The sequence below is a fragment of the Rhinolophus hipposideros genome (assembly GCF_964194185.1).
Source record: "Rhinolophus hipposideros genome assembly, chromosome: 5".
NCBI classification, from domain to species: domain Eukaryota; kingdom Metazoa; phylum Chordata; class Mammalia; order Chiroptera; family Rhinolophidae; genus Rhinolophus; species Rhinolophus hipposideros.
The window spans coordinates 30,223,860-30,247,021 of record NC_138051.1 but is presented as its reverse complement, the minus strand read 5'-3'; the positions used below and the strand labels follow the sequence as shown (position 1 = coordinate 30,247,021).

Below are 23,162 nucleotides of genomic sequence, written 5' to 3'. Positions count from 1 at the left end.
AAAACATTAGCATATAAGAATCAGTGGAGTTTGATAATAAACAGGCATCCTCATGCTCTAAAAAAGATTCGGAATTCTTGATTACAAACAGTTACAATAATATTTTGGGGTCATTTATAACGAAACTTCCTTTTATGTTTCGGTCTGTAAAACTCTATTATTTCTATTTTATGGGTAATAAAACTGAGATTACATATATGACTTTCAGTCATGACCTTCTTTGCTAAGTGCCAAGTCTTTGGATTCCTCAATCGTTCTTTTCTCTGCTCCTTATCAGCTGCCTCCTCTACCACAGCAATGAATATTAGGTTGGTGCAAAAGTAATTTTAAGTTTAAAAAGTTAAAAACAATTGCAAAAACCGCAACTACTTTTGCACCAAACTAATAGTAGACCTCAAGATCCCCAAAGGCTGGATAATAAAGAAATGATCTAAAGAAATGCCAAATCTCTCTTGAAACATTTAGCATGTGATTTCATGTTCTTAAGGGCATGACTAAAGTGACTAAGTAGACACTGCTTTAACTCCCATTTGCATAGGAAACCCAGAGTTTTTAGCACACCAGAGCCAATTTCCCATCTTGTTTTAATAAAGAATACAACATAGTTGATTTAGGATCACTATGTTACTAACTAGAATAATAACAAAAATCTTAACCTTGCAAATAAAGTACCTTCAGAATGACTTCTAAGAAGAAACCATTACCATTTTCCTTAGTAGCTTTTCCATTCTTGACTCTAAACCTGTTCACTTCCCTACCACATCTCAGTACTATACTTGAGTACTGAGTACTTGAGTTCAACTCTTTACCAGCTACTATGTACTTGCACCATTTATTTAGTCTTCAGCAGTCTTTTTCTATTGACTGAGATTAGAATGAAGAGGAAAGACATTACTTTTCACTGACATTCTGTAATATTAAACAACACGGAGAATAACTAAAGGTATTCTCTTGCCTCTTTGAAAACTGAAAAGCACTGATTCTGGGTGGTGAACACACAATGGGATTTATAGATGATGTAATACAGAATTGTACACCTGAAATCTATGTAATTTTAGTAACAAATGTCACCCCAATAAATTAAAACAAAAACTGAAAGGCAAGGCCAACAGCGGGCTGCCTCAATTTAAGATCAAATAGCAGTGGTATGAAATTTAAAGATATTTCTGCAAACATCTAAATTTTTTCACTATTCTTTGCTCTCTGTATTTCTTTGTATCAGTTAAACCTTGTAAAATCACTCACTTAAAACAATTTTTATCAAACATATTTACAGTGAGATGATAGGGATGGTCAAAGTTTTCCTGCCTCACCAAGACAACTAAAACTTTAGTGGACTAATCACATGAAGGTAGAATTATATTAGGTTGGTGCAAAAGTAACTGTAGTTTAAAAGGTTAAAAATAATTGTAAATTATTAAAAATAATTGGCTGACTTCATTCCTTTACCCAATTCCCTTTGCATAATCGATCAACTCAGACCAAATACTTCTCTTCTGCCTAATATTCTCACATCAAGAGAATTACTTTTATTTCAAAAGCAAGGACTGATCTAATTATAACTTCATATATATATATATATATATATATATATGCACATATATTTGTATGTAACATAGACACATTCATGATTAAAATACTGGAATTCTAAGATGAGAAACAGCAAATAAAAATATTGATTTCTCATCATGTCCAATGTATGAATATTCTCAAACACATATAATGCATAATTTAAAACTCAGAAAATCAAATATACTTAATGTTTCCTTAACATTCACTAAGACTAGTATCAGAACACCAACGTGATACTAATATATATTTTGTGCATAGCATACCATTCCACAGTAACTAATTCCTACACTGGGTCTAAATCCATCTTTCAAACCCATCCATAACCTACTCCCCTACCCACTTGTCCCAATTTTATTTCTCATGACTCCCTGACAAAAAATAATGTAGTTCTGAAGGCACAAGAGGAAATCATAAACATTATTCCAACCTCCTTGCCTTTCAGAACTTTATTACAATCCCCAATCTTTAACACGAACTCCTAGAGCAAAAAATTGATTCATTATATATGCTGACTGTATCCTATTTTGCATTATTTGGTTTGCTTAAAGGTGACTATAGGATTTTTAAGGTTTGGGATCATTTTTTATACTTTTGCTGTAATCCCATACAATGCAAAGTCAAGTGCCAAATATGCAATAGGGAAATAATAAAGAGAACATGAATGGCAAATTAAGTTCCATTTCATAATTAGGCAAAAATCAGTTATCTTTTATTTGGCAAATTATAACAAGCAAACACAAAAATCTGACTTGTCTCAAGAAAAGCCATTAGTCCAGAAAATACTGGTCATGTCCCCATACATCCTAATGATATATAAACTGATTCTGTGAAATTAAGAGAAATGAATGGCACCTTATCTAGTTTATCAGATGATTTGCGAGCAGGAATTTTTCATTATGTTTTGGCAGAAATAGGGGACTTTATTTAAAAATGTTTGTTTGTTCATTACTACAAAAGGGAAAGTTCATTACTACAATACAGAAAAATAAAATGGTTCTCACTGGATAGCTTTTTACCAGAATAGGCAAAGCAAAACACCTTTAACATACCTGTCATAATAATCCCGTTGAAAGTCATAGTCCAAGTCAAAAGAGGAGCTGAAAAATAAATACCGAAGAGTATTAATTTGGAGCTGTTAATGTAAATTCACTACAGCAGATGGGGAAAAAAACCCCAAAACCCATGCCAAATCAACCACAAAATATATCGATAGGTTAGCATGGAATAATCCCCAGTCATTCAAACAACAGATCACTAAATTTCAAACACATCAGGCCACTGAACATGCAATGGCCAAATTACAGTTTTAGGCAAAAGTTTGTGAAAATTTCAACATACAGCATAATAGCTAAAATAAGAGCACTGAATATTATAACAGTAAACTAAACATTCTTACGCCATCCCCCTCTTCCTTTTCTTAATCCCCAGCTTCTTAGAAGCAAAACAGCTCTTGAAGGATTTAAATTTATGTTACAAATATCCAACTATTCTTTAATAGGAAAAATCTCAGGGAATTCTAATAATTCTCTGAGAAATGGGAGAAAAGGAGGCATATTAACACAAAATTAATAAAGCTTTACTCTTACACAGATAAAACATACTACAGTTAACCCTCCCCACATCCAGAAAACAGATAGAGAAGATGCCCACTGATGGACACAATGCAGTTATAAATAATAAAGTTCCGGACCTGAGTAGAGGGGACGGAGAAGGGTGTTCTGGTACTGACCCGTACATCTCCGCTGCAGATCGTTTCACACCTGCTTTTCCTCGGTTCACTTTTGGCTCTGCAGCCAGATTAATATCTGAAAAAACAAAAACAAAATTTTTTATGACATCTCTGTTGGGGGTGAATCTCAAAGTACAGCTTTTAAAAGTGTACATAGTCATGTAAATCAACAAAGGTCAAACACTGTATCTCATCTTTCCTTGTCATATAAAAATGCTCAAGAATTTCTATACAGCTGACTTTCTTATTCCTTTATCCTCTGTTCTGTACCAAAGAAGTGTTCATTATATATAAAAACTCTTATCATTCAAAGGACCCACTCTGCTCATTCAGTTACTATCATAGGAGAAAAGTATCAATGACTAAACATTGCCTTTCCAGGAATGATTCCTACATTTTAAATTAGCACAAATGTATCAAAGATACACAAATACACGGCAATTTATGAATTAATACGGTTGAAGTTCCCCCTTACATATAGGCTCAGCTGTAAAGTTGCACCAAAAAATGCTTGTTAAATACTATGCAGACAGTGAATTGCTTAAGTAAACAACCTTTACACGCTGAACATAAAGCACACCAAGAAAAGGGAAATAAAGGAGCAAAATCCTGGTTTCCATATACATGATATTTTAAATACCTATTCCAGTGGCCAGCTACTTACCCTGCCACCCAATGCCTACCAAACAAGACTCCTTGTTCTCTTTTGTAAAAAAAAAAAAAAAAAAAAAAGGAGCCAATTTGTCAAAAACCAATTAGCCAAAGGCTAGCTCTCTAAAACTCAGTTCATCAAATGACCAATTGAAAAACAGACTTTTAGTACATGGTCTATTTGCTAAACCCCACTGTATTTATGAATAATCATCAGAGTCCTGGGTTCACTAAACTCATTTTGAATACTTAACATACATATAATGTTTATGTTTGTAACAACCTTGCTTGTATAGTTTTGACTTTGAAATCATATAACCTTTGATACAGTTTAGTTCTATTTAATTTTATTTTTAAATTGCTTTTTAAAAATTTTAATTGTCTTTAGTTTTATAAAAGTGGATTACAGAACCTTATTAAAGAAGTAGTTCATGTGATTCTAAACTACAATACTGAGTTCAATACTCAGAATATGTATCAATAAAATTACATTACATTTAGTAATCTTAATTTTAGTAAAAATACAGGTATGGTTATTTTCAAACTATGGCACAAAATGCACATAAAATTGTTTTCTTTTGTTAACAAAGTGCCCCTACTGCCCACTGAAACTAAACAGAAGCAATTAAAATTCAATACTAATAAACACTCCAGGGCGCCCGCTTAGCTCAGTTGCTTAGAGCGCAGTGCTCCTAACAAGGTTGCTGGTTCGATCCCCACATGGGTCACTGTGAGCAGCGCCCTCCACAACTAGATTGAAACAACTACTTGACTTGGAGCTGATAGGTCCTGGAAAAACACACTTAAATAAAAAAGTTTAAAAAATAATAACAATAAACATTCCAGATAGTGGTTTCTAAGTAATTCCCATTAAAAGGAGCCAAGGCTTTTAGGAAAAAGTGGCAAATTCCAGGATTAGGTCAAGATATATACCAGATGACCTGTAATATCTTGTGGTGCATAAAGCAAGGAAGCAATGCATTACATTATGAGGGTCTCATGGCACAGAAACCAAGTTGAAGGTGATCCACTGGCCAAAGATAAAATATTATGAACTCTTAAGAATTATTTCCAACGGACTAAAAACACACCAATTTAAAATAAAGCAATAATAATATTTAAAGGTTGACACGGTGTCAACTATTTATACCAAACTTTGAAAAAGATTTATCCTGCCTTTTCAGTGAACAGTATTGCAGAAAAACCAAATATTAAGGAGCTCTCTGTGCATTTTAGAAAAATTAGTTATGTGCACAAGAAATTAGAAAACCCACTCTTTTGCAAACCCTAATGAATTATCTAAGCAATGATCATCAGTGGACGATCACAGTAAGGTGACAAATTGATGGTGAACTTGATCACACACAGATGGATCAGGATAGAAAACTTAAACCCACAAATTATTCTGACTGACTTCAGAGCTCATAAGTGACTAAGCCATGCTGTCTTCCCCTAGTGTAAGTAGTAGGCACAACCATTCAGGCAGTAAGTGTACCTTATGAAATATTCCTACCTCCCCTACACATATAAATATACCTATAAACCCAACATATTTTTATTAGGCTGAAATCAGTCATATCCAGAAAATCTAAGACTATTAGCTTCATAGAGAGGAGAAAGGCGAACAGAAAAATTCTCGTATTTGAATCATGTAATAATGAAAAAATTAAATCAACCCAGGCCTTACCTAAAACCTGGCCAGCAATCATTCTGCCATCCTCTCCTGCCACAGCAGCCCGGGCATTTCTCTCATTAACATACTGAACAAAGGCAAAGCCCTTATGAACAGAGCAACCCACAATTTTGCCATATTTTGAGAAGATTGCCTCCACATCAGATTTCTTGACCACAAGAGTATTGAGATTTCCAATGAATACACGGGAGTTCATGGAGCGAGGATCTGTCTTGTTGGTAACATTGCTGGCCATTGTCTTTGATGATAAGGTTCCTCACAAAGCCAAAAAAACTGCAAGGAAAAAAACCGCATTTAGGTGAAAAAATGGTAAAGACAAAATATTCCTTGATAAAACTTCTACTCTTATTTTGAACCACTATGACTACATAAAATGGTGGTATCAGTCAACTTAAGCAGATCTCATGGCATTAGAACCCCTAAATATATCCTTATAAAAATTCAATTTCTTATTCTCTATTCCAACAGCACTAGACTATCATTTCAACGGAGGGGAAAAAACAATCTTCAAACCATTGGCAACACAATCTTCTTGGACACGTTTAAGTGGCCCCTCTGTTTTAATGTCCTCAAGCTAATTAGAACCCCCTAAGCTCTCCACCTCATTTTTCACCTTCCCAGCTTTGTGAATCTAATGATTGGTTGCTATCAATTTCACCTTCTTGCATACTGCTTTTACTAAATGAGTCACATTCATTTCCCCAGACAGTAAAAACTCCAAATTCTAAAAAAGATAAAAATAAAAAACCTACTCCAAATTCTGCCAACAATGGGGGCAGCCAGTTTGCTCAGTGATTATAGCGCAGTGATTAGAGCTCATAAAACCAGGGTCTCCAGTTCGAGTCCCACAAGGGCTAATGAGCTGCGCCCTCCATAACTAGATTGAACACAAAGGCTTGAGCTTGGAGCTGAACCACCGGTGTGTTGGCGGCCGGCCTGCCCAGTGGCTAGAGCGCAGTGCTCATAACACCAAGCTCACTCTTTCAATTCCCACATGGGCAGTGAGGAAACAAGGGCTTGACTTGGAGCTGAGCCGCCGGTGGGTAGGCAGCTCGTTGGCTCAGTTGGTTAGAGCGCAGTGCTCATAACACCAAGGTCACCAGCTTGATTCCCACATGGGACATTGAGCTGCGCCCTCCACAACTAGACTGAAGACAGCGACTTGACCTGGGGCTCAGCCCTCCCCCCACAACTAAATTGAAAAAACGACTTGACTTGGAACTGATGGGTCCTGGAAAACTTTTCCCAATTAAAAAAAAAAATTCTGCCCACAAACCATTCTTTTAGCTATGTTAATGTGGACAACTAATACTCTGCCCTTCAAGTATAATTAACCTTATTATACAACGGCAATAAATAAAACCATTCTCTCTGGAAATATCTATTTCCAGGTACGTCAATGGATTTATAATATGCCAGACACTTGAAATATAACACCATCGTTTTATAGAATCGATGACTCTTTACTTCCTTTTTATGTAATAACCCACAAAATATAGCTGGGACATTTAATAATACTGGATGGTGATGATGATAAAACTAAAGGTAGAACACTGCATGAATCAAGAGGACCATGGGAACTTTCCTCAGATGATTATTTCAAAACAAAAATTATCTTTATATGATAGAGAGGCTCAATCCTATTATAATTGCATGAAGATTCACAATGTCTTAGGTCTTTTTAAAGTGAAAATGTTTTGACATTAAATAATAGTTTTTTTAATCATCCTGCTGCCCCTTCCCATTCCAACCACCAAATTTAAACAGTTACTATGATGTACCTACCTTAGGTTTAGAGTAACATTAAGATTAACTTATCTCCCATTCATCCCTTTGAAAGGTACTAAAGAACCTCATATCAAAAGATACCAGTTTCTACCGTGTTATTATTCCAATCCTATTTTTCCAATAGAACCATGACAGACTAGGTAAAAATGTCTTATATATACATATGTAATAAAACATGTAGTATACATCATTTAAATATGACCACTACCATTCTGAGCCTTAAAATACTAGTCGGTTTCATAAAGCAGTAACAATTTTAAAGATATTAACTGCTTTTCACTCCTAGCCTTTCTGAAATTCATAAAAATCTGTCTTTATTATATTTTGGTTTCTAAATTATCTTTACTAACAGTAGTTCTTAATCATATTTTTTAAAGTAAGCAACAAAAATTTACCAAATAGCAGCCACAGAGAATCACCAAGTCTTTCAACCATAAGTGTGAATGCCAGAAATCCTTAGAACACCGAGAGGAATTAAAATAATAAACCTACTAAAAGGCCTAATGGGTTTGAAATAGTACTGCTGACTATTAAGGTTTGCTATTATTATAAATGTGGACATAAGCCAGTTTTCAGCAAGTGTTTTTCACCAACAATATCAGTAATAATTAAATATAGATAAAATCTCCCTGGGTTTAATAAAAAATTACCTATGGGGGAACCACGGTGGTTCTACATGCCACCAGCATACTATGAGGTGAAAACACAAAATAAGACATTAATGTCCCTTTCCTGTACATTCCTGTAAACCACAGAACAGAAATGGATTTTAAATTACTTTTTTCAATTTGCATAAGGATGACACGTATCTAATACCATCAAGATATATAGAATTCATTATATACAAAGAATTCCTTAGGGTATTAGTAGGGCTTAATTTTCTCAAGGAACCCCATTTGAAAAGACTGGTAGAGAAACATCTAGGTATACAAATAAAAAGGTGCTGAAAACAGTTGTCACTTTTGAGTTTAAAGAAGTGATTTTATTTCTCATTTTCTTTGATTATGTGTGGTTTTTAAATTTGATACAAAAATCACGATTATTAACGGTTAAAAGAACATAATGATCGCAGCTCCAAAAGCCTGGCTAAGGTAAATGGAACACCTTTCAATGGTCATGCTTTAAGGATTTAACCAAGGTATAAGCAACAGTAAAAACAGGTGAACCTACAAAGAGCCATTAATCCCATTCCTAGGAACACATCCTCCTAAATAATTAAAAAACAGTAACTACAAATTAATCCATATTTTCATTAAACATTTCCTGAGTGTCTGCTAAGTACTAGGCACCAGGGATACTTAAAGAAACAGATGTGATTCTAAATGGTACTACTGTTTGAATCCTCGCATAAAAGCAACCAGATAATAAAGCCAAAACCCATGTACAGCATTTACAACAAAACTTAGTGTCAAGGTATCCCAACCAAAACTCCCAAAACGTATGTTGGTTAAGGGCAAGCCACCATCTAACATGGATAGTATCACTGAGGAAGAAGCAACTGGGAGTCTAAATGATCTGGAAATTAAAGAATCCCAAAATATCCAACTAGTATTAACTGGAAAGCAAAGACCCAACTTTAAGAAAAGCAACTGAACTGAAACAGGGAAGGTTTTGCCTGCTCCAACAGTGAGTCGTACAAGGTACTATATTTAATAAAAAGGTCTGAAGGGTCTAGAGCAGCTTGTCTCTATAAAATCTCAAAACTCAGAAGCCCCATGTGCACTGTTCCATCCTCAGTCTCTTTCCCCCAAAAGCAACTACTCCACAGTAATCACTCTCCTTTTAAAATAATTCCATTATCTAAATGTATATTCCTAGATAGTATAGTCTTACTCAGTAAAGCAAATTTGATGTCTTTGAAGGTTTTTAGATAAGTTCCCCTTTTATCCCTGTAACTTAAATTTTGTGTTGAAGGATCCAGGGCATTTCACCGGCAGTTTCCCAGTCTGGATTTTTTTTTTTTTTTCTTAAAGAGGGCGCAGCTCACTGTGGCCCATGCAGGGATCGAACCGGCCACCTAGGTGTTATAAGCACCATGCTCTAACCAAACTGAGCTAACCGACAGTCTAGATTTTCTGAAATTTCATACTCAGAACAATTCCATATATTCTTCTGACCTCTATATTTCCTGAAATTGGAAACTGGACCAAAGGCTTGATTAGATTCATGCATGACCCTTTTGCAAGACTATGGGCAGGGAGGTGGCATTGTCTTTCGGCGATGCTATTAATGTTTAAATTCTACCTCATCTCTATAGTGTTCCAAGCTTATCGTTAATTTATTACTTAGAACTCATAAGAAGTTTCTCAGTTTTTACATGTTTACAGTTTCCCTGTGCCCTTCATATTTATTTGTAAGTCAGTTTTGCTGGGTATAAAATCATTGGATCACACGTTCTTTCCTTAAGTATACTATGCCACTTACTTTTGGACTGTCACAGGATCATTCCAAAGTGTAAATCTTGCTGGCAAAGTTCTATTTTTCCCAACTTGAGTAGTAGTTACAAGGGCTTTTGTTTTGTAACTCATTAGTGTTTTCTGGAAGACCAATATAAATTGAACAGGTCTAAATGAGTGTATTTGAGCTTCATAGGTCATAAACATTTACACTTGAAAATATCCTACCCTCACAAACAGGCAAATTTCTCTTAACTTTTTAAAGGTAAGTACTAGGGAAGAAGAAACGAGAGGGTTGCTGACCAGCTTAAAAATCCAATCCAAATGGTCTAATCTTAAAGAAATACATCAGATTTCAAGTGTAAAATTTACAAAATGTGTGCTCTTTGGCAGCACATATACTAAAAAATATTTGCAAAAAGAATGGGTCAATTTTTGCTTTTTACCTTACACAGATCTGTGGCATTGTTATAGTCTACATGCATTTTTTTTAAATGGATCTTTAACAACTCAGTATTCAAATTATCAGCAATTGCAGCCTTTAGAAAATTTGTCATCACTTTAAGTGCTGTAGAAATTATGAAAAAAAAATTTAAGTTAAAAAGCTGTATACACATTTATCTAACACATAACAGGAGGTATATATAAACTACACAGTATATACATATATGGTGTATGTGATTAAGAAAGATAGGGCAGAAATATTTTAAAACATTGTGTGGGTAATCTGCTTTGGGTTAATATCGACTAATAATGCAGGTCTTAAAAATTTGTTAAATAAAACCATTCAGATGTGTTAATATATGTACTAAGAGCCTAATAATGCTGTTAAATAAATCATATTAATCTGCATGAATTAGTTTTAACTTTAATAATAGTCTAGGGCAGACAGGTGGCTCAGTTGGTTAGAGTGCAGGGCTCATAACACCAAGGTTGCTGGTTCGATTCCCACATGGGCCAGTGAGCTGTGCCCTCCACTAGATTGAAAAACAATGACTTGACTTGAAGCTGATGGGTGTTGGAAAAACACTGTTCCCCAATATTCTCCAATAAAAATTTTTAAAAAATAAATTGGGAAATTTTATTTAAAAAAAGAAATTTAGTCTAGTATCACGAAGGAGAATAATTCATGAAGCTCCAGTTTATATAAATCCCAACGTCTTCCATTTTTTGAAAATCAGAAGTTTCTGGCACATGGTAAATACTCCATAATTCCTCAAAGATGAAAACAGTCAGGTGGCTGGTTAGCTCAGTTGGTTAGAGTGCGGTACTAATAACACCAAGGCTGCCAGTTCGATCCGCACATGGGCCACTGTAAGCTGCATCTTGTTTTAAAAAAAAAAAGAAAAAAGAAAATAGTCTATCACAGCCTTTAAAAGTTTTCTCAGCAGAATTATTTGAAGTCAGGTTAAGACAAATTGTTTCTTAAACTCAGTATTGAACACTAGACTACATAAGACCTAAGAAATAAAAATACATGAAATTAAAAATATTCCAGGGGCGGCCAGTTAGCTCTATTGGTTAGAGCGTGTGCTCTTAACAAGGTTGCTTTGCTGGTTCGATCCTCACATGGCCACTGTGAGCTACGCCCTCCACAACTAGATTTAAACAACTACTTGACTCGGAACTGATGGGTCCTGGGAAAACACACTTAAATAAACACAAGTTAAAAAAAAAGAAAAAAAGAAATGAGAACTTAAAAAAAATAATACTCCTAAAATTAGGTTCAGAGTAAAGCCAACAGGGAAAAGATTTTTCTCTCTCTCTCTTTTTTTTTGTAAAGAGGATAGTTTATTAAAAGCAAAGGGTCAGAGCTCCTGAGTGGGACGGGGTCCCAAATGGGGGTTCCCCAGATTTCTTAAATTAGTATGTTCCCAGGCTACTCTGAATCCTGTTTAACTCACTAGTGGAGATCTAGTGGATCTGGTTTCCGGACAAACAGAATTCTACCAGAATAACAGAAAAACACCAAATATTTGCCTACAGGTTATTGGGTAGCAGCACTAAAGTCTCTATTGTATGGATGCATATGCTTGCATGCTTCTGTATAAATTTTTTTCATCCCAGGTTATTTCCATGATTTTTATCATCAAAGGATCACTAAGGCTTGGGTTACCTGGTGAGTAAATGTCAAAACCAGGAATACTGAGTTACTTTTGCTTCCTTACATCAAAGGATCTATGTGTCTGTTTAATCATATGCTTCATGCTGAAACAATAAAAGCAACAAGATTTTGGTGGCAGTGTGAAAGAAAAGCAATGCTGAAGATTTGTGGATACAGAAATGTATTTCTACTTCTACCACCCTGGTCATACATATCTTAAAACCAAATAAAATCTGCATCTGGTTGGGATGCAAGCACACTGTCAATTTATTTCCATCTGTTAATTTTACTCGTAAAGTCTGAGCTATCATGCCTCTTTCCTCTTAAGAGAGGCAAACCTACAGTGGATTGTCAATCTAGATAAAAATCTGGGAGATGTTTATACCACGTTTTCCCGAATACAAGACATAGCGGGACTATCAGCTCTAATGTGTCTTTCGGAACAAAAATCAATATAAGACCCAGTATTACATATTATATTATATTAATTATACTATACTATGTTATATAAGACTCAGTCTCATAGTAAAATAAGACCTGGTCTTATATTGATTTTTGCTCCAAAAGATGTATTAGAGTCGACTGTCCGGCTAGGTCTTATTTTCGGAGAAACATGGTAACAATTAGTCCATTTCTTAAGTTCACATTAAATCTCAAGAAAATTCTGCTGGAAAGAAGTATAGCAAGGTAGAAAAGGCAGAATTCACTGACAATTATGAGAAATACAAGGTTCAAATGGTCCAAAAACACAGGTTATGAAGGCCCTGAGTTTGCTGGCAGCTGGGCCAAAATCAAATTTACAGTGGAATCAAGCCTTCAGCTCTCTTGCCTATATGTCCTGGCCCCTAAAATCCCACCTTTAATGGAAAGGAATCAAGGGGACAGAAGATAAATGTTTTACAAAATCGTGCCACTCAGACTGTGCTCAGTATATCTAGGCAAATTACTGCCCAAAAAGGGGAGAGGGCAGAAAATAAGTAAACAAGCCACAAGATGATTCTACTGGGCATTTTAGTCAGTCTTCTAACTGTTCACCCTATTCATGTAGGGTAATCACATTATACTTACGCATATCACGTCTGTTTCTTCAACAACAAAAAAAGAAATTAAAGATGGCACCAAGTATAGCTTATCGGATGTCAAATCATACTAAGAAAAGAACGAACTAGGAAATTCAGAACCCGACCTTAGAATTTTCTTTATTATAATCCCTAAAACCCTAAGGTAGCCTCTACGTTCAATTAAAATTAGATACAACTGTCATGCCTAATCTGTTTCCCATCCTTCTTTGAAGAATTTTAAAGACAAAAATGTCACTAGATGGCAGCAATGAGTTGGCAATTTCTTAAAATGACTAAATCTTGAATCCAAAGGTTTTCTATTTCAGTCTTTCACAATTTCTTGTCAAGTTTCTCAGTATCTTTTTGATACTATGATCTCAAGGTAAAGAATATCATGTGAAAACTACAAAGCATGAGAAAATAGTACATGGTAGTATTTTAAAGACATTTTCAGGCCGTGAATTAACAAAGTTGGCCACTTTTAGATAAACTAAAAGAGGGACAACCCAGATGGTGCAGTAGGTAAACACTTTTTACCTTCTCTCACAACCGTATCAAAATTACAACTAATCTACAAAACCACCATTATTGAGAATCGCCTAAATAAAATCAAGCTGAACTGAAGCCTTTCAAATGACTCACAGAAGCCACCTACAGACTGGTAGGAAGGTCAGAGACCTGAATCAGGCTGGTCCCTCACTCCCGTATGACCATTAAAGATCGGGAAGGATATTTCAGCTGTGTGGACCACTACACCCCCAACCCCCAAAGAAGCCAGAGATACTAGCCCAGGTTTCCAATGCTGGGGAGAGAAGTATCCCTAATTTTTAATTGTGAAAACCAGCGGTGATTGTGACTCAGTGCGGCTGGACTCACAGGTGCTCCTCTGAAAGGGATTGCGTGCAGACTTACACAGCAATGGAATCACTTGCTCTGAGCTCTAGAGCTGTGGCAGCAGCTGGAAAGGCAGGACCACTGGGGAATTGAGTTGTCTGGCTTGGGACAGGGGCTGGAGATGAGGCTTTCTCCTGGACGGGGAGCTGGTGGAGGCCATTGTTTTTTGTTGAGACTTCCCCCTTCCCTGCTTGTGCTGTTCATTCACCCAGCTCTGGTGATTGGAGACCTGGCCCCGCCCAACTTTTGGACACACCCAGGCAGCTTTTTTCGTGCAGACCACCTGCCTAGGCTCAAGCTACACTTTCCTAGGGTCTCTCAAAGGTTTGGGGAACTGAGACAAACAGCATCTGGCTGAGCAGCCCTAAGCTGGCACTAGCAGCAGCCAGCTTTGGTTCATGCCCTGCCTTCAAGATGCTTCCAAGCACAGCACAGGCAGCAGCAGCCATCTGCATATTTCTTTCTGGCTACTGCTAGGTGGCCCGAGGTAGGGCATGGGCTGTGGATGCAGTAGACCTATAGCGGATCCACTCCGAGGTGGTCCTGGGGCTAGAGGCCCCAGTGGCCAGCTTCAAAACGAGCTGGAGCATCACCCAGCAGCCTCCAAGTACGACACACCCAAGGGGCAGATAGGGCAGGCACCAGAGTCCTGCTGAGGCACATCCTGCTCCACAGGATCAGCCCCTGCACAACAACTCTTCCACAGTAGTCAAGGCCAGTCCTCACAACCAGTGATCCCAAGGGTGAGTCCCTCCCATTGATGTGCAATTATCAACCAAGACTCAATTACAAGAGAAGGGCACACACAACCCACACAAGGGGCACACCTGGAGCGTGTGGCTCAGGAGACCTGAAAGACTGCGCCACTGAACCAACCCCACAACGCACTTACTACATAAGGTCAATGGTTTTTAACAGCTACATTTAAGTTGTCAGAGGGGTAGCAGTTTGGGAAGTGGGTTATCACTTTATGAGGGGTTTAAATGCCTATTACATTGCTTTGAACATTTGTTATAAACATTCTATCAATTTTGATATAGAATGTCATGTAAACACTCAACCCTCCTCCCCACCCAGTCACAAAGCACCTGCCCAGAGCCTTAATCCAAAGCAAAAATACCCACTTTTTCTTTTTCCTTTCTGGACAAGTTTGAAATGAAACCAGTCTAACTAAAAATCCCACCAGCCAATAAGTCCCCTCCCTCCCACCCCAGCCCTTTTTCTTGCTTTTTGGGGAAAAAAACACCCTCAAACAACAAAAACCCCACACATAACACACAAACCAACTCACAAACTGCTAACCTGAATACCAGAGGAGATATTCAGTTGAAGGGGTGGGGGGAGCCGGTGAGGAGCAGTCTGCAGAGGAAAGGGGAGAGATGCAAGGGCATCACCAAACACCAACAAAAAAACTTAAATGTAAAAAAATTACATAGGCAACTGTCAAAACTTAAATAAGACAAAACTCAGTTGTCCGAAAAAGTGTAACAGAAAAAGGCAAAAATCCAAACCAAATAAACATGAAAAACTTTCAAGAAAAGGACAGTGGGCTGGTCTGGTGCCTCAGGTGGTTAGAGCTCAGTGCTCCTGATGCTGAGGTCGCCGGTTTGATTCCCACATGGGCCAGTGAGCTGCATCCTCTACAGCTAAGACTGAACAATTGCTCTCTCTGGAGCTGGGCTGCCGTAAGGAGCCAGAGGTTGGCGTGTGCTGCCAGGAGCGGCTGGTGGCCAGAGTGAGTGGCCGGCAGCCGGCAAGGGCTGCCTGAGCTGCTGTGAGCAGGGTACCAACTGCCTCAGCTGGGGGAAGCGCAAGGCCCATAATACCAGCATGGGTCAGGGAGCTGTGTCCTACACAACTACACTGAGAAACAGCTTGAACTGGAGGGGGGGGGGAGAAGGGAAAAAAAGAAAAAAGTAAATATTGAAATTAAAAGATTTAAAGATACCACTTTTTAAAACTATTAGATTGGTGAAAATTATATCAATAGTAATTCAGAAAAATGTCAATGTATGCTAAAAGCACTGAGGAAAAGCTTGTTGGGTGGGAAACAAATTATACGGTCTCAAAGTATTATGTTTACAATGGAGATACAGAGGTCACCACTTAAACCAAGTAATAGGACATATGTCACCTGATGTGACAAAGTAACACACATCACCCATGCAATATTCCTGGTGAAATATATATACAGGAAAACAATCAGGTTTCAAGTTCGTGGGGACATCACACAATTGGTTGGGACTCCAAAGAAAAAGTAGGGGGCCTTTTCCAGATTAACAGAGCAATGTGTGAGACCTTGACTAGATACTGGATTAAGGGAGACCTTTTTTTGTGACAACTAGCGAATTTTAATGATGGACTCTATACAATATTAAATTAATGTTAATTTGCCTTGTTTTGATAATTATTTTGATAATACTGATTACCTTTATTCTTATGAGATGCAGCCATATTGAAGTTCCTAAGTATCATGCCCGTAACTTTAAAATCATTTAAGAGGGGGGGAAAAAAGAATACAGATCTAACATGACAATGTAGACAGTTCCTACCAGAACAAGAGCCAGAAGGCTGAAGCACAGACGGTGTATTTTACACGTGCACGTATCACCTGTTCATTTTTAAAAAGATCCTATTACAGCAAATTGAAAAATGATATATGCCAGGTTACACAATTTAACAAGTTTCCAGAAAATAGCAAAATTACATTTTTGGGGGTTACATTTGTTAATAAAAGGACAATCCCATAGGGTGCATACAGGAGGGAACTGACACTTCCACTGCTGTAACGAAGTAAAACCAGTTTCTGTAGGTTCATTTGAAAATTACTTAAAGTGCTAAGCAATGGGTAGGTCTACGTATTTGTACAAATCAAGCAACTGAAGATGTTAAATAAATTTCAAGTCATCCTATGTTTGTCATTGAACAAGAGACTGACCGTCTATTATAAGTTTTCTAAATCCCTGTGACAAAAAATTAGAAAGCCATTTAAAAACATGTTGTAAGGGTGGCTGGTTCGCTCAGCTTGTTAGAGCATGATACTAACACCACCAAGGTTTCCGGTTCGATTCCCACATGGGCCACTGTGAGCTGCGCCCTCCTCAAATAAATGAATGAATGAAAATAATTCCTACCATCTTCTATAAAAATAAGAAATTGTGTCTTATGACAAACTCAACTTAATCTGTCAATGTCACTTTGAACACAGTAGTCCAAATTTGGTTGCTCTTGCAAGAATGGCACACTGCATGCTCTCCAGAAGCTATTGTCAACACATGCAGAATTCACTATTAAAACTGCTAATTCCTATTCATTTATTACCATAATGCTAACTTCCCGTATTTGGACAACTATTTCGTTGGGTTTATTTACATTAAGCATAGGGCTTTCCATTTTATACTACTTCATCCTCTAATACCTAGTTCATATTCCCTGGTTTCAGCATGAAGAAAGTTTCATCGTGTAAAATGTTGACAATCTCTCCCAGTTACATCTGTCACTGATTTTTTCAATATACCCTGAGGGGTCTCACCCAAGTCACTTTAAAAAATGTAATACTGTCAATTTTCCTTCAATAGCCTAAGATTTTTTCATGTTATATAATAGTTTTTGAACAATTTGTAAAGTCAATCTCAAGTGAGCAGCCCTTGAACACATTTTCTGTACACTGAAAGGCTCTACCCTGATGTAGCTTTGAGCAAGACCAGGTTAATATTTTAAAAATTCTAAATCAAAAGTTTTGGGAAAATCTATTAAAAAATTAAAGGCAGATACAAAAATGCCTATTCCCACAAATTCATGCCATGTCCATCATGACCAAACTTCATTTAAAATAGTGACTAACCTTAAGATGAAAAGTTCCTAAACAGAATACAATATATCCCCACACTAAAATATACCATAAATAAAAAAACAAAGAAATGACTAATACATTTGTCCATAATGCAATACATTTGTCCATAATAATTCAAGTCTTTACTACTACATATAAAAATGGAAATACATAAATACATCCTAATGGTTAAGGGCTCAGAGGCTTTGTTTGGAGTCAGACTGACCTGTTTCAATTTCAAGTTCAACCACTTGTGTGCGCACTTCCTTACCAAAAACCAGATTCAACTGTAAAATGAGTATCACTGATACTATCTGCCTCATGGATAGGTCTGAGGCATAAATGAAGACAGAAAACACTGACGTGGTGCCTGGATATCACAAGTGTTGCTGCTACAGCTGCTGCAGTTATTACATCATTTACTACTACTGGTACATACCACAAAAACTGGGCCAGGGACAAAAATCAGGTGATTAACAAATAATATTAAAGCTTTTTAGAGATTTAAAGAAATTCAACATCAGTATAAAGAAAATATAAATTAAGCCAAATACCAATTTTACCTACCAAATGAAAATATTTTCAATTGAAATGGTCGTTTTCATACATTATTTCTGACAGTATGAACTGGTGGATTTTCAGGACAACTAGCCTATTTTATTAAAAGCCTTAAGACTGCATATTCTTCAACTCAATAAATAATCTCACTTTTGAGAAATCATGTGTAGGAAAAAAGGATGCAGACATATTAACAGTAAAAAATTAGAAAACAAATGCATGACAATGAGACTGGGTAAATGAATTTCAATCAATCCAAGCAGCACTGAATGACGTATTAGCATTGAGAGGTTTAAGATATTACAGAGCATACACCAACAGGTTATCTAGATGATTATACACTAAAGTGTTAGACATCTCTAGAAGTGATAGGATTGTGAGGTTTCTAAGTATTCTTTTTTCCCATTTTTTAAATTAACATGTTGCTTTTGTAATTTTATGCTACCCTAGAATGTAGTGATTATGATATACAGCTTGGCAAAGAGTCAGCGAAGCTTTTCTATAAACTCCTAAATATAAGCTGGAAAAGTTGAGTACTTCTCTTCCTTAAGAGGAATTCAGAACTATATCAAATCAAGGAAATGGGCATTTCCAAGGCAAAAATTTTCACTGGATATTCTGTTTGGAAATTTGGGGTTATTATTCTCATTCATTGGAAGTCCCAACACATATAGTTTCTCTACATTTCTCTCGACATTCTCAAATTTCAATCAGCTGTGCCATTAATTAAATGTTAGTCCTGTTTCTAAGAGTGTTGCATCATACTTAAGGGGAAAAAAACAACATACTCATCATACTCTTACTATAGCAGCTTCTACCCATTAACATTTATCTACTCTCAGGACATTTAAGCCATCTGGAAAAAAAAAAAGAGATTCCTGCAAGTGTCAAACAAGCATTAGAAATATATAAAAGAATGCTTCTCACAGGGATAAACTAAAAATCAACATTTCAAAATTACTTCAGTAAATCAAAAAAAAAATTACTTCAATTAATCTTGACTGGGAATTGAAACATCAAGGGAACATTCAATATACAATAAAAATCAAGAAAAAATATACAAAGTACTTATTATTTCTAATATAACTAAAAACTTATGTTAATGTGGATAACAAAACGGTTAGTGTATGAACCCCTGGTCAGAGGAAAAGCAGTATCTCTGTACTTAACTGATTCATGCTTAAGAATTTAGGGGGTCTTTGTCTTAAATCACCAATTGCTATCATTTATCACCATGGTCACATTATAACAGAAATATGATTTGCCAAAGAGCACAGATCATTCAAAATACACATATTTCAGGATAGTGTGTATTTCTGATTACTTACTTAAATGGCATTACCATTTATCCAGCCTACCTGTTCAAAATACTTGATTTTTAATTCTATTTGCAATTTGGGGGAAGTCATTATTTCAAAACTTGCACATAAAATGGTCAATTTTAAATATTTCAAATTTACATAAAATATGGCTACACTGTGATCAACTGTCCCCCCCCCAAACATCAAAAACACTCTTGCCAGAAAGTCCACCAAAATTTCTAATTCCCAAGGAATAAAAAGGAGTAAAATGGTACTGAGTAGTGCCTCTTTATGTGTATTTGTATGTGCCCATAACAGTTCTAGGGTAAGCTGCGAACTTCTGTCTTTCTATGAAGCTCCAGATGGTGATGATGCTGCTGGAGCACAAACCATATTCTGAATAGCAAGAGTCAACAATAGTTATTCACAAGACTTCCTTTCCTCACTATCTTGTAGAAAGCTTCAATTGTATCTGTAAACTCAAACTGAGTTCAAAGTATACTTTTCGAAATATACCAAAATCCCTTGGAAATATGTGTTTAGAAAATCAGGATTTTTCAGATTTTACACAAGTAATACCGTGCTTTTTTGCTGTAGTACCCTAATGGGACCTGAGGAAGCACCCAGCCATTAAATCAAATATATTAATATTTCTGCAATAATACATATGCATAGTCACTAAATATAACACATACCAGGAACAATCTCATGTCAATTGAGGCCAAGTTTTGTCACCAAGTGAGTCTGTCAAGTTAATGAAAACCTTTCATATTTTTTTAAATTTCTGAATTATGAATAAGACTTTGGACCAGTATAACAAAAATTTTCATAAAGAAATAATAATAAGGAAATGTGACTTAAAGCTACTACAATGTTTTCCATCACTCAGCCCTAAACAGTATGGTATAATTATACCCTAAATTTGAGAATTTAACAGTTAAATGCATATATAATAGAATCCCATATTTTGTTATCCTGAACTTGATTTTTATCACAAAGGAAGATAAACTATGCCAAGATTCTATCTCAATTTTTTAAAAGCTTATCTCTAATAAACAACTTCCCAAATTTCAGGAAGGACTAATAAGCAAAAACAACCATCCATGTTACCACTCTCAAAGAAATAAAACACAATTGGGTAATACCCTCAATAGCATTGTAAGGTCTTAAAATACATTTTTTTGTGTGTGCAATGACGACTGTGGTTCTTTTTAAGTCCTTATCGTTTACAAATACTAAAATATAGATTAAATATATTTAGGATTTATTTCCAAATAACAAGGAAGAGGAAAGATGCAGATATAGATGAAACAAAATTGATTACCCAAGGATTGATAAAGAACAGACATATTCTCTTTTGTGTATGTTTGCAATTCTTGCACGATAAAATTAAACACCAAATATATGCGTACACATATCTGAAAACAAAAATTCCATGTGAATCTCCAACTATACACAGAAATACTCAACAAAGTAATTTTTCACTCAGCAAATCTGTAACTCTAAATATTCCTATTCTTTCATTTATACTTATTAAAATATTGACACTGAAACTTAGTGTCCAAGCCTTAAATATGATACTAGCAAAAGATCCAGGTAATTCACAAAATTAAAAATCAGTAGTCACTTACACTGCCAGTAAGTAGATAAACTTTTGGAGAGCAACCTAGATTGAAAAGTTTTTAAAACATGCATGTCTTTGAACGATTGTATTTCTGGGGATTAATTCTAAAAAAAAAAAATTTCAATGGCATTTTAATTTTAAGACCGCTCAATTGTTTATGAACCTGTTTATAAGAGAAAAATTGGGCAAAACCCTAAGGATCCAACCATAGACTTAGTTAAGTAAAGTATTTTATACATATGCAAGTAACACCATGAGGCTATTAAAATTTTTAGATCTTTATTTACTAACATCTTATGTTCAAGTAAAAAAAAAAATTACTACTTAAACGTATGTGATGTATGTTACAATATTACTTCTTGAAAAGCCTATTTATGCAAAAAAAAACTGGACACACCAAACTTTCATTTTGACTGGTCGAAGTATGTCTTTGGCAGGATCTGGCAGAAAACATTTCTTTGGGAAGCACGCTTTCCTAACTCAATTTTAGCCATAAAGTTTAAGTTAACACCAAAATCACATTTAAAGGATTAATATAAGGAATGATAGTGTGCAACGAATGTTACTTTCAGAAAACAGAATTTTAGTTAAAAGGACTAGAGGAAAATTCTTTAACATGTATTCCACTAAACTATTCCTAATGTTATTCTGCCCTAGCCAGAAAAGCCTAGACCAGTCTGATTAACTTCCAGAGTTATATTAATTCTAAAATCAACTCAAAAGCCATAGGTTAATCTAAATGGGAAACTGGAATATTTCAGACTGGTAAAACTGGAATCAGATTAGGTAGGAAGAAAAGTCAGATGTCCTCTAATCTGTGAATGGCTACCTCTTAAAAATAGCTTCATATTCTTACTGGAGAATAAAACTGTTTAGAAATGATAGGTTTTCCAAATTTTGATTACAGCTCTATCACAGGCAACACGGACGCCTACACCCTCAAATGCTAATTTGACGCATTTCATCACAGCCAAACCCATTTCAAGGCTGATTTTTCAACTTATCAAAACTCTTATTAAATAAACTACTCCACAGGCTATAGTCATACTATTCATACCCAGACAGTATTAGAAGAGTTGAAATACATCTACAATAAGGAGTTTTATTAAATTAGAAGCCAAATAATATTGTGTTGCACTTTATAATATTGTCTTTAAGCACATAGAACAAGTTTCCTTCCACCTTCCTAAATCCCTCTCCCTTGCCCAGAGGTGATCAATTTTGTATGTTCTTTCCAAATATTTCTCTGCTTTTACATAGTAGAAAATAAAGTTCTATAACAGATGAGCTAGTGAAAGAGCTAGAGTACTAAGGGGGGGAAGCACTGGAAGAGCTATGAGGGAAAATATCACTGAGGCAGTGGCTTTTGAGTAAACACCTAAACAAACTGGAGAACCTAACCTTATGAATGTCTGGGGGAAGAAAAATACAAGGCTTTGAGGTAGGGACATCTAGGATATTCAAGACACACTAACAAGTCCAATGTGGCTGGAGTATAACAAGGTGTGCTCCAATAATGTTTACATAAAAAATAATTTATTACAGTAAAATACACATTGCCATTAAGCCCTCTCGCTTCTAACATTTATCCCATCGTTCTTGCCACTTTCTGAAGCAGTTCTGGAAGTCCTCTTTTGTGTCTTCAGTTGCACTGTTGTGGCTGCCTTGATGTCCTGAATCATTCTGACTTTGGGAAGAGCCAGAAACAGAACGGTGTCAGATCTGGTGAATAAGGACACACCGTAATGTTTTTGACAGAAATGACTGCATACCAGAAGCGAAGTCTGACACAGCAGAAGATGATTTACAGCACACTTTAAAAAACATCTCAACCATAGCTCATACCCGACTGACTGAACCGAACAAGCTGAAATTGGTCAGTTACTAAAGTTTGACATGTGTTCCAAGTCTTGTATTCAAGATTTCTGCTTTTCCATTGGATACTCGGCAGCAGCATTC

At 36.0% G+C, this 23,162-nt stretch overlaps 1 protein-coding gene across 43 annotated transcripts in view; it reads right to left on the bottom strand.

Annotated features, from left to right (window-relative positions):
* Positions 1-23,162, bottom strand: part of HNRNPC (heterogeneous nuclear ribonucleoprotein C) — a 48,591-nt gene that overhangs the window by 15,178 nt on the left and 10,251 nt on the right. For 17 of the 43 annotated variants that reach the window (XM_081050276.1, XM_081050277.1, XM_081050288.1 and 14 more), the window contains 3 exons: positions 5,640-5,918; positions 3,302-3,377; positions 2,622-2,669 (listed from right to left, as the gene is read on the bottom strand). In XM_081050276.1, coding sequence (XP_080906402.1) covers positions 2,622-2,669; positions 3,302-3,377; positions 5,640-5,880 — 365 coding nt within the window. In that variant the 5' untranslated portion in view covers positions 5,881-5,918. Of the gene's footprint in view, positions 1-2,621; positions 2,670-3,262; positions 3,378-5,639; positions 5,919-9,857; positions 9,971-15,190; positions 15,248-23,162 lie in introns of all 43 variants that reach the window. The other 26 variants (XM_081050300.1, XM_081050270.1, XM_081050295.1 and 23 more) reach the window with 5 other exon arrangements.